Genomic DNA, 13512 nt, shown 5'->3' with positions numbered 1-13512 from the left:
TGTGAGAGAAGGGCGGTTTCGTAACAGAGGCTAGATAATGAAAGCTTTTAAATTTTGAATAAAGGATGAGCTCTCCACGTGAAAGCTCTCCATTACTTTCTTTTAGCTTTGGCTTTTGAGCCCAACGTGATGAGACATAATGTACGTGTATTACCAAATTACAACAGTATTGCAATAAATTTATATTTTAAATAATGCTAATATTACAATATTTTAAACCATTTTTGTTTTGAGTGATAAAAATATAAACTCATATACATTCACAATTTTTTTCACTCCTCACAACTTATCATATAACAAGTTGTAGTAAAAGATGTGATAAAAATATAAACTCATATACATTCACAATTTTTTTCACTCCTCACAACTTATCATATAACAAGTTGTAGTAAAAGATGTGTCAAATATTATAATAATACTAGTATTGCTATAATATTTAAATTTTTTTTTGGAAATAGATATACTTATACTTATAATTATAAATTATTAAATAATTATTTTAATTTTTAAATTATTAGATAATTTAAATATTTTATTTTATTTGAGGTAAGTGTCCTTCTCATTCTTATATTATAAAAATAATTATAATAATAATAATAATAATTATATTATTATTATTATTATTATCATCATCACAAGTTTTACTAATTAACATGTAAATAAATAAAGATATACTTTATTTATATTTGCTTAAGATTTGACATTTCTTATTTGTCTTGTAAAAATTATGATATAAAAAATATTTGAAAGATATATCTTTATATTAAATTAGACTATTTTTGTTAATTTTTCTGTTTTTATTAATTTAATGTTTTTATTTATATTTAAAATAATTATTAAATTAATTATGACGTTATCAAGGTTCGATCTTGGTTCAATCTCGATTTGACCTAAAAAACCTTGAACCTCTTCCTTTTATGGTTTAATCAACGATCCGGGTTTGAAAACTTTATCTGCAATTAGAAATTAAGAAAACAATGTCCGGTGGTAAATAGTAATTCATTATCAGTGATTATCCAATTTATAACAGAAATATCATGGTAGAGTTTAAATTTGTTATTCAATTATTCATCCTTTTAAGAAATGTCTAATATATTGGATGATCTATTTAAATTACACTAAACAGTTATCATTGCACAAACCAAGGTGAGAACTCGTCCCATCGTGGCAAGACATCTCTCTCATTAACTTTAGTTTCAATCACTAAAGTAAAATGGTCTATACATTGTATCATGAAAAGTCTTACATATATGACCGAAAAAAAAAATTTACTTTTGTTTCGGCAAATTTGGCTCCTACGCCACGTCACATAAACGGTCTTTTAGATTTGTATTCAGCTTTTGCGTTTGTATGTTGCGTTTTGTTCCTTTTTTTTTTTTTTTGGTTTTCACGCGTTTTGGGGTATTGCGGTTACTGTTCAATAAACAGTAACCGCAAATGTTGACTTTCTGTAGTGAACAGTGCATATATGCACTGTTTACGAACCCACAAATTTCATTTTTTATCAATTTTTTCATTAAAAATGGGTCCCACAGTACTATTCACACATTTAAAAATTATTTTGCTACAATGTTTTCAGTTTTCAGTTTCAGCAAAATAAGTTCTATCCAAACATACCCATAGGTTCATGGAGGGGCGCCAATTCATTACTCGAATGTCTATGAAGATTTGTGTCTTTTGCGTTTGGGTAGGAATTCTTAATGCTCCAAAAGATGCTAACCTGTTGGAATGGCTTAAATTGTCAAAATTGGTGGCTTGACAATTAGACAACAAATCATCTGAAAGTTGCATAATTGCTATAGGTGAAGAAATGCAAAAAAGTTGCATATTTGATTTGAAGTTTATGCATTTTTGTTTGATTTGCGGATGGTGATTTTAGTTTTAGGCTTTTAGCTAAGTGGATTTGACAGTGCTGAAAAGACTGTTTGTTTCTTTCTTCCATGTGCTTTGATGATTTAATTGTTAAAACTTACCATATTAGTGCATCTATATAAACAAGTTACTCAAAAACACAAATAAACCAAGGCCTTTTAGCTAAAATGTCATCTTTATATACACTAAGTGCTTGAGAGTTTAAGAAGAAAAGATTCAAACTATAAGATGAGCAGTATCTTGTAATTATCTTTTCTTTTCTTCTCCTTTTTTGAGAAGGGACTATTTTTTCTTCTTGGTTATGATGTTAGTGCATTGTAAAAAGTAGGGAAGCCAAACTTTTAAATGGAATATATGGCCTTTTGAAATGTAACATGCTTTTCTCAGGGTGGCTTCACTGAATCACATTGAAGACAGGTGGTGACAGGAACACCTTAATTTGAAAAAAAAGAAGAAGAAGATTATGTATAATTTTTATGATTTGTCTTCTCTTAAAAAAAAATATTGTGACCACCCTAAATTTTTCTAGGTCTAATAAAATTTAACTTTGGGCTCTTTAACAATACATTAGGTCTTTTCAAACAAAAAGAAAACAAAAATCCAAGAAAACTTTTATTGAACTAAATTTTGAAAAAGAAGTAGCTTACATCATTGATAATGAGACTATATATATAAATATATATATATATATATCATGCAACGATTTCAAAATATAAAAATTTGTAGAAGGAAATCTTAAAACTTTATTTATTTGTGTGTGAGAGAGTGTGTGTGTGTGTGTGTTTTGTAAATATATAAAATTATCTTTTTATTAAAATTTTTATAATTTAAGTTTCTTAGTAATTACCGTACAAAAAACTTCTAGAGACAGCATTGCCTTTTTTTATTACATATGAATATTATTAAACTTTTACACAAATGACAAAATGAAATGTCTCATAAACGGTCCAGCTGTCCCATTTTGCATTTATTGGATATGTCATGTATATTTAAGAACCGACTGTAAAATTTATTTGCATGTACAATTATATGGGTGCTTTTAGGGTATTTGTTAATGAACCATTTTAGAAAATTTTTGATTTCACTTTTACTGAAATATATATATATATATATAATTATTAAAAAATTAGTTGCTTTTTTTCTTTCCCAATTTTTAAAAATATATTTCCTAACTAAATGTCCTTGAATTTGTCAACCAATCTTTATGCCTTTTAAGTGGCGTAAATTAAAACAAATTTCAATTTTTAATCTTTAATAGGATAAACTCACTCTTCTTTTATCGAAAAAGTGTAATTGAAAGTAATTAAATAATCTTTCAGATATGTAAGAGATTTCAATCAGTGGCGGAGCCAGAATTTTAGTTTAGAGGGGGCAAGATTAAAAGATAGTATTAAAAAAAATACATTAATTGATTATAGTAACAAAATAAATAAACAATTATAAACAAACTTAATAAAAAGTAAATGTTGCATATTGTTAAAAAAAAATATTAAATGGCATTTCACTGTTTATTTATGGGACAAGTCATTTATGAGATATGAACAAGAAAGACAAATGCCATGAATAATGTAATAGGTAAAAAATAAGGGATATGCTATGTATACAACATTTTTTTTAACGGTTTCTCAAAAAAAAAAAAAAAGAAGCTAATTTTAGTGGTAAGTTCAAATTAAAACCAATTACATCTTACATATATAATTTGGTATAAAAATATTTTAAATATAGCACTTATTTATATTTTTATCATTTTTTTTTTTTACTTTAGCTTTTCGGGAAAACCTTTTTCCTTACTTTCCAGTTTGCTTCTTTAAGGGTGGAGTGGACCAACTTTTTCTCTTTTTCATGTCAAAAGGGTGGGTCAAAGTGTCAAGCACCTTAAATAAGCAATGTAATGCCCCCCCTACAAAACTAGTAGTTTGGGGAATTTTTTTACAAAGTCGGGGGGGCAATTGCCCCCCACCTCGCCCCATGCTGGCTCCGCCAGTGGTTTCAATGATAACCTAGGGAGAATGGTTTTTTTTTTTTTTGGATAGCATCTTATGTCTATAGTTCAAATCGCACTTCCCCTCTCAAGGGTGGCTCCTAGACTTACCAAAAAAAATATTTATACACATAATTATTTTTATACTAACCTGTTGTCCATCGAAAAATTGAACACCTTGACTTGAGTATTCCAAGAAATTGGGTTTAACAAAAGTCATTTTCATTTCTAAATGCAAACTTTTGTTCTACTAATCACAACTTATCAAATATTTATTTAACTTTCTAACACCCTCTTGGGAGTGAAAGCTGCTCTCACCCTTCAGCTTGAGTTTGATGGGGTTGTTAACACTAAATATTTGTATTCGATTTAAATTATTATTTGTTCTTAATCGAAGTCCTCTAGGTTGAGATACAAACGAACACAATCAAAAGACATACAACTTCTTATGGAAAAATGGATTAACACTCTGGTTGGGTTGGAGATTGTTTATTACTTTATTTGAGCTAATGCCAACCACCAACATTTAATGACAGACTCAAGCAATCAAACTGGGCTTATAATGTTTTTTATTATCTAGGCCTGCTGAAGCTGCATTGAACTTACTGTTCAAATTTGGTTCATTGATATTTTGGGTCCTTAGGCTTTGCTAGAGTTATAAATCTCTATCTTTTTTACGAAAGCCTTTTTCATCGTCCATTTTGTCTATATCCTTTCTTCTTCTTCTTTTTTTTTTTCCCTGGCCTTGGACTATATAAACCATTACTTATCTCATACATATTTGAAAATGTATTTTTTCAAATACATTTTTCAATAGACTCTCTATCTCTTATCTATCACATTTAAATATTAATTCTTCATTCTTTTTTTAATCTTTCTTTGTTTATTTTTTCAATCTTCCTTCATTTATTTCTAATGGCTATATTTTTTCAAATACTCAACGACCATATTTTTGAAATCTTCGAGTGGTAATATTTTAAAATTTTTCCTAATGATATTTTTTTAGCAAATCTTGTGAAGCACTTGTGATAATGATATAGTGAGTTGTAAGTCATCTAATTTTAACTAGAAATTATTCTTAAAAAAAATTAACTAAAAATGTTACATTCACAATATTTTGCACAATACTTTAACAATAAATCATATGTGATAAGTTGTTTTTGTTTCTAATTTGAACTCACTATAGTCACCTTTGAAATTATTTTTTTGCTCACTAATAATAGCCAATAACAACTTAACACTTAAATTTATTGTGAAAATATTGTGGTAGCGTTTCTTAATTTTAATTTCTTATTCTTAATTTTATTTTTCTCTTATTTCTTCATTTTTTTTTTCATCCACACGATTTCTTCTTTTCTTTACTTTTTTCCCTCTTTTTTCTCCTCCACACATGTACCCTTACTTTTTTTTTTTTTTTTTTTTTTTTTTTTTTTTTTTCCCTACCACTTCCTCCAAACTCTAGAACATACTAGAGCTCTCTATTAGTCTTTCTTTGTCTCGCTCTCTCTCTTTTTTTTTTTCTTACCACTTCATCCAAACTATAGAAAATACCAGAACTCTCTCTTTCTTTCTTTCTTTCTCTCTCTCTCATAAACAGAGATGGCTGGTGGATAACTCGTCCTCCTCCCCACAGCGACTCAAATGGGTCAGATTTGCTTTGTTTTTGTTTTTTGTTTTGTCTTGTTTTTTTTTTCATTTTTTGTTTTGATTTGATTAGTTTTAAGATTGTGATTTGAGTTTGTATTTTGATTGTCATTGAGTTTAGAGATGTTTGAGAGAGAAAAGATCTGGAATGGTTGAGTTGTAGTCATTGCGATTGTTGAGCAAAAATTGAATATTTTAATGGGTGTGTTGAATTTTTTTATTTCCATGAATTTTTTTGCTAATGAATAGTAAGTCATCAGACCAAGAGAGCTACTGTTCATTAGCAACCAAAATTTTGCTAATGAACAGTAAATTAAAGAGACTGTTAGAGCACGTTTTGTTGGGTTTGCTCTCCAAATTTTGGGTTTAGAGAGCTTCTTGGAGATGCTTGACTTTTTTTTTTAGTGGAATTGTAACATAAGATAAGTCTATAAGCCCCAATTCCAATATAGTTATTGAGATTTGCATAGGTTACAATTTGCCACAATGTTTTTTATTATTATAACATTTGTCACAAAAAAATAAAAATTGAAGTGAGTTTTAGTTAGCTCAACTAATAAAATTTTTTATGGTTAAATAAAATATCCAAGGCTTTGCTTATATTAAAAATTAATTACTGTCTTAATTTGATGATAAAGAAGACAATTTTAAAAAACGGTTTATTTTAAAAGCTCAAAATTTATAAACCAAAATGCATACGGAATCTAAAATAAACTGTTTGTCATTTTTATCTTTTTGTGCCACCATGCACCTATGAGTATGAACCACTTATTTTGATATTCTTAGAAATGGTCTTGGCTTTTCTCCACAAAAAGCAAGCGTGTAAGGCCGTTGGTAGAAAGCTTGTGAAGCAGACAAATCCCAATTATTTATGCATTTTTGTTTGATTTGCGGATAGTGATTTTAGTTTTAGGCTTTTAGCTAAGTGGATTTGACGGGGCCGAAAAGACTATGTATGTTTCTTTCTTCCACTTGCTTTGATGATTTAATGTTAAAAGTTAAAACTTACATATATAAGCAATTTACTCAAAAGCACAAATAAACCAAGATCTTGTAGTTAAATTGACATCTTTATTTGTTTTTTCTTGGTCAAGATGTTAGATTGTAAATAGTAGGGAAGCCAAACTTTTAAATGGAATATATGGCCTTTTGAAATGTAACATGCTTTTCTCGGGGCGGCTTACTGAATCACGTTGAAGGCAGGTGGTGACAAGAACACTTTAATCTGGAAAAAAGATTATGTATAATTCTTATGATTTGTCTTCACTTAAAAAAAATTGCGACCACCCTAAATTTTTCTATGTCCAATAAAATTTAACTTTGGGCTCTTTAACAATACATTAGGTCTTTTCAAACAAAAGTAAAACAAAAATCCAAGAAAATTTTTATTGAACTAAATTTTGAAAAAGATGTAGCTTACATTATTGATAATGAGACTATATATTATGCAACGATATCAAAATATAAAAATTTGTATAAGGAAATCGTAAAACATTATTTATTTGTGTGTGTGTGTGTGTTTTGTCAATATATAAAGTTATCTTTTTATTATAATTTTTATAATTTAAGTTTCTTAATAACTACCATAGAAAAAATTTCTAGAGACTGGCTTTTCTTATTACAAATGAATATTATTAAACTTTTACACAAATGAAAAAATGACATGTCTCATAAACGGTCTAGTTGTCCCATTTTGCATTCATTGGATGTGTCATGTAAATTTAAGAATCGTTTGTAAAATTTATTTGCATGTACAATTATATGGGTGCTTTTAGGGTATTTGTTAATGAATCATTTTAGAAATTTTTTAATTTCACTTTTATTGAAAATATATATAAAAACTATTAAAAATTAGTTGCTTTTTTTCTTCCCCAATTTTTTTTAAAAAAATGTATTTCCTAAATGAATGTCTTTATGGCATCTGTTAACGAAATCCATAATTATATTGCACTATTGTCATTGAATTTGTCAACCAATCTTTATGCCTTTTAAGTGGCATAAATTAAAACAATCTTCAGTTTTTAATCTTTAGTAGGATAAACACACTCTTCTTTTATTGAAAAAGTGTAATTGAAAGTAATCAAATCATCTTTCAGATATGTAATAGATTTCAATGATAACCTAGTGAGAATGGTTTTTTTTTTTTTTTTTTTGGTAGCATCTCATGTCTATAGTTCAAATCGCACTCCCCTTCAAGGGCGGCTCCCAGACTTACCAAAAAAAATATTTATACACATAATTATTTTTATACTAACTTGTTTTGTCCACCCAAAAAAAAAAAAAAAAAAAGATTGAACACCCTGACTTGAGAATTTCAAAAATTTGGGTTCAACAAAAGTAATTTTCATTTCCAAATGCAAATTTTTGTTCTACCAATCACAACTTATTATGTATCTATTTAACTTTCCTTATAAAATAACCAAAGTTTAAAATGAAAAAAATAAAAAATACACATCGTAACATACGTACCATAATAAAGTGAAATGCAAAAAATGAGAGAGAAGATTTAAATTGAAGTTTTGTCACATTCCGGACACTATCATATGTCCACTTATTCTATTCTCCAAACTCCAATGTTCTAACACCCTCTTGGGGTGAAAGTTGCTCTCACCCTTCACCTTGAGTTTGATGGTTAACACCAAATATTTGTATTCGATTTAAATTATTATTTGTTCTTGATCGAAGTCCTCTTGGTTGAGATACAAACGAACACACTCAAAAGACATACAACTTCTTATGGAAAAATGGATAAACACTCTGGTTGGAGATTGTTTTTTTACTTTATTTGAGCTAATGCCAACTGGCAACCACCAACGTTTAATGACAGACTCAAGCAATCAAACTGGGCTTATAATTTTTATTATTAGGCCTGTTGAGCTGCATTGAACTCATTGTTCAAATTTGGTTCATTGATAATTTGGGCCCTTAGGCTTTGCTAGAGTTATAAATCTCTACCTTTTTACAAAAGCCTTTTTCATCGTTCATTTTGTCTATATCCTTTCTTTTTCTTTTTCTTTTTTCTGGCCTTGGACTATAAAAACATTTACTTATCTCATACATAATTGTTTATTATACATCATTTACAAAATCCATTCAAATAATTAGTAAAGTCTTATAATGTACTCCTATTTGTCCCAAATTTTTTTTGTCTTTTTTTTTTTAAATAAAAAATCCAAATTTTCTTTTTTAAGAAAATATAATCAAATGTGTTTCGTTTGAGATAAAAGTTATTGGTTTTAAAATTACTTTCCTTCATTTAAAAGACAAAAGACCAAAAATATATATATTTATTAACCTTCTAAATTAGAAAGTATTTTGTAACATCATAAAATGAAACAGTCACACAAACAAAAATAGGAAGAGATAGTTCTTTATACTTTTAAGGGAAAAGTTAGCGAATGTCCTTAGGATAATGGTTAACAATTTATTTAAAGAAATTTTTTATAAGAAAAGAAAAAAAATAATTAATATTTTGACAATTTTTTCATTTCTCATAAAAATGTTATCAAAAATTTTCTAAAATGAATTGTTATCTATTGCCCCCATTTGTTAGTATGACCCAATTTTATTCAACATTTCTACCACAAAATTCTCCAACAACAAAACTGATTCTTCTTGGGCTTTATTAAAAGGGCCCATAACCCCTATAACCAGACCCGATGTGGGAGCTCTCCAAGGCCCAACAACTTAAACCCCTAAAAAAAATTAAATCACAAAAAAAAGAAGTAAAAACCCTCACACTACACAACACAACACAGTCCAACTCCAAACTACAAACCCCTCATTGCATTTGCAGAAGTAGAAGAAGAAATGGCGAGGTGGTGGCGCTCCGCTACCAATAACCTGAGAACCGCCGTGTCAAGCCACAGTTCATCACAGCCATCATCGGCCCGGTACCACACGATCCAGGCAATCCCTAGGGAGTGCGTAGGGAACAGAGTGTCGTCGAGGGACAGAGCTCAGGGTCGAATCCCAGCCGTCGTTATTTCCCAGCACCTCCTCCAGAAAGACTCCACAGCCCCACGATCCATGTCCAGGAAGCACCTGGTCACCACTGAGTGGAAGCAGATTCAAGCCATTCTCAAGTCCGTTGAGCTCCCATTTTTCTGCTCCACCACTTTCCCGCTCCAGATCCGAGCAGGCTCCGGATCCTCTCACCTAATTGAATCCGGCACCGTCCTCCCCATCAAGGCAACCCCCCCACCCTTTTTTTTTCTTTTCTTTTCTTTTCGAATTGTTATTAACCATTTTTATAATTTGTTGCTTATTTTCTCTGTTTTTGATGGGTTAATAGATTCATAGGGACGAAGCTACTGGGAAGGTATTGAATTTGGTGTTTGTTTGGGCCGACGACGGGTCGGAGTTGAAGGTTGATGTGCCCGTTGTTTTCAAAGGAGAAGATGTTTGTCCAGGTCTTCAGAAAGGTATTTTTTGCTTTGTTTGTTTCAGATAATGTTTTGGTGTTTCTAGATTTCACGTCACAATATGATTCAATACATTAGGAATAGCTTAGAGCTGTAAGCATTACATTAGGAAGTGGACCAACCAAAACATGTGCCTCAATCTCCTATTAAAATGCAAATTTCCATTTTTTTAAAGGACAGAGGCACATATAGCGAATGCCAATATTGTTGCAGCATATTTATCTATCCAAATTGAGGGAAGTTAACTTACAGATATTTTCACCTAAAACAAGCAGCCTATTGAGAGTCGGTTGCTTTTGACTGGTTAAAGACTGGAATTTTCTTCTGGATTTTTAAACCAGTTCTTTCCACCAAGAGGTTATTAAATCCATGATTCTGTTGTTCTATCAATCCTATCAATTAAGCTTTGCATTCTGCTTTGCAAACTTTTGCATGGGTTATTATGATTTTGAACAAGCCGCTATGGTGAAATCAGTAGACACGCTGCTCTATTCTCTTTTCTAGGTTCGTCGATATTGAATCAAGCAAACGGACTTCTAACACTTGTTCTGTTGAAAAGATTTTTTCTTTTGTGCATTTTGGATATTCTACGTGTTGGAAGCTGCTAGTAGTTTCCAACTGCTCAGCCAGTGAAGTTTAGCTAATAGTGTCAGGAGGTGTTAACAACAAACACTGTGATTGTGGGGAAGGGGAAGTGAGAGGAGACTTGTCCTTGTATAGTATTCAGGAGACCATATTCAATCATCCGTAAAATGAAAGATGTGCTACAATTGTACCAAGATTTTCCCTAATCTTTGATGCTAAAGTATGTGTGTTCTACATGATAGGTCTTTAGATCAAAGATTTTTTTTTTCCTTCACGTTCTTTGTTTTTTGTTGTTTGGAGGTGGGTTTTTTATGTTATTTTGTAGTTTGAAGTCTGCTGCGAAATGTCACTTGTTTCTTGACATTATTTCACATTGATGGTGAGTGATAATTATAGACCTACAAACATCCTTCTAAAACAATGTACAATCACTTGGCAATGGAGGAATTGGCTAGTTTGCGTTCTATAATCCTATTGTGTACAAAATTTTGCTGTAATAAGTCTTTAGAAAAAATGCAATTTATGTGGCAGCTTTTAGATGCTATATAGAGATGATCTCTTTTTGTTTCCTCGAGAGCAAATAAAGTAAATCTACTTTTGTGATGCACCAAAAAATATAATTTTTGTATCTTGAACGTGTTTTGCCATAATTTAAAATTTTTTTTGCTAGATAAATATATGTATTGTTTCCAGACCAGATGCTTCCTGTAATTGAGCCAGAAAGGAGAATTTCACATTATTCTTATTCCATTTCAGCATGTTTGGAAATTTTAGCAAACTTCAGATTTCTTAAGTGTAACCAGCGAACTCTATTTACTCGATTAGATGTTGATTTAGATCTTAATCACTCTTATATGTGTCATTAATTGTTGAACTGGAATCACTTTTGTTGCTATTATTTTTGTGAATTAGCCATGGGGATATGTATCTTATTCAGGTCAATTTTGAATTTGATTAGGGTATTGGTGTTCCTATTTACTTGTAAGCACTTGACAAGCTCAGTGAATTATCTCTGGTCAAATATTGTTCTAATGCTACTTTTACACTGATTATAAATCTTTTATGCCAAAACAGGTGGCCATTTGAATAGGGTAAGAACTCGTCTAAAATATCTTTGTCCGGCTGAACTCATTCCTCCCAAAATTGAGGTGGATGTGAGCAATCTAGATATCGGAGATAGAATTTTCATGCATGATGTTGAGGTTCATCCATCCTTGAAGCTTCTGAGTAAGAATGAAAACATGCCAATATGTAAGATAGTAGCCACGAAGTGGGAAAATCCAGAACCTGCCAGTTTATAGGCAATGAAGCACAACTTGAATGGCCATTTCTGATTTGCTTGTCATGACTTTCAGCGAGAAGCACTTTAAGAATAAGTCTGCTGCTTTGGCTAGGTTAGTAGTTGAGAGGTGCTTTGGAAATCTCAGTTAGACAAGAAACTTGACATTGTTGTTTAGAAATAGAGTTTAATCAGACAAGAAGATCTTACACAATATTTCTTTGTTTAATCACTTGTTTAATTGTATGGGCAGTAATGGTCAAGGCTGTTAGTGGATGTCAAATTATTCATAAATGGCAGTTCCTTTTATTTTTGGCCAGTGACTTCAATTCTAGTTCCAGAGCATGGTCAATTGAGATGTTTTTCTTTTCAAGCATAACCAGAGAGTGACATAAACAGCTGTATTCTGGTCCCATGACATATTGTTTAGCTTTGTGAACACTTCACAATTTATCCAAGTTTTTTGTTTCCATATTGTAAGGCAAGAATGAATCTTCCTTATCTTTTTTTTATGCACATGTTAAAGTAATAATTTCTGTGAAAATGTAATGAGCTCTATAAATCTAATTGAATGTGGAAATAACCATTTAATCCCATGATCTAGCAAGTCAAACTTCTAGGTAAACAAATAAAAGAAAGTCTTGAATCAGGAGTTTGGACTTGGGCCAAATAAACTTCTCATGAAAACCCAGACCTGGTATGACTGTAGGCATAAGGTACACCTCTGTTTGATAATTGGGATTCCTCATTTCTGTAGCTGTAAGCTACTTGCACAGGTTTTTATACTGGTGAGACAACTCTTTCCCATGTATACTGTCATAGAGCAATGTTAATTACACACCATTTTGCACACACGTCCATAAATGGAATTTTGAACTAAAATAGTGAATTGAAGACATGATTTCAAGTGTGTAACTAGTTCAATTGTAATAACTCGCGTAAAATTTTCTAGGGGAAACAGTACTTTTCCCCTCTATGTTTAGGGTAGTTCACAATTTCCTCTTTTATCTTTGAAACCAATCAATTTTCCCCTCTATATTTGGAAAATAAGCAAATATCCCAAATCTGTTACTTTTTCAGTTAAATCCAATGAAATCATAATGATTACAAATGTAATCAAAGAAAACAACAATACAATTTTCAACCTTTTCTCTTCCTTGTGGTGTATAATTAATAATTTCTTCAAAAGACACATTGGATTTAACTGAGATAGTAAATTGGAGTTATTTGCTTATTTCTCAAATATAAATGAGAAATTAGTTAGTTTCAAAAATAACGAGTAAATTGTGAACTGCCCCATACGTAAAAAGGAGAAAGTGTTTTTTCTTCCCAATTCTCTATTTGGTATGTAAAAGATACAACTTATATACTTGCCATGTCTTAATTTGGACATTCTTTTTTTATGAACTGAAAATTTTAATTAGTAAACATATCTAATTTGGGATTAATCTCTTGTGCATTATTGAGACTCAACAGTAGTTTAGTAGACCACTTCTATGGCAAACGTCACTTGTCTTGTAGAAGGGTATCGTATTAAAGCCCATGTGGCCTTCCTTAATTCCTTTATAGTTGACTTCTGACCCTGCCTTGGAGCAAGTTCTTGTGGACCGTACCGTGTCTTGAAGCAATATGAGACTCAGCGGGTTGTTGGGTACTTGAGTAACATATTTATAAATTAAAAAAAAAAAATGTTTTCAGCTATTAGAAACATAATAATGAATGATGTA

At 30.6% G+C, this 13512-nt stretch overlaps 1 protein-coding gene across 1 annotated transcript; it reads left to right on the top strand.

Annotated features, from left to right (window-relative positions):
• The first annotated feature begins 9233 nt into the window (after window positions 1–9233).
• Window positions 9234–12259, top strand: LOC115993814 (50S ribosomal protein L25). Its single transcript, XM_031117789.1, has 3 exons — window positions 9234–9688; window positions 9792–9921; window positions 11581–12259. The coding sequence occupies exons 1-3, from the start codon at window positions 9308–9310 to the stop codon at window positions 11805–11807; spliced, it is 738 nt and encodes a 245-aa protein (XP_030973649.1). The 5' UTR covers window positions 9234–9307; the 3' UTR covers window positions 11808–12259.
• The last annotated feature ends 1253 nt before the right edge of the window (window positions 12260–13512 follow it).

Source organism: Quercus lobata, chromosome 6 (assembly GCF_001633185.2).
Source record: "Quercus lobata isolate SW786 chromosome 6, ValleyOak3.0 Primary Assembly, whole genome shotgun sequence".
In the NCBI taxonomy this organism is placed as follows: Eukaryota; Viridiplantae; Streptophyta; class Magnoliopsida; order Fagales; family Fagaceae; genus Quercus; species Quercus lobata.
This window is presented reverse-complemented; position numbering and strand designations above follow the sequence as displayed.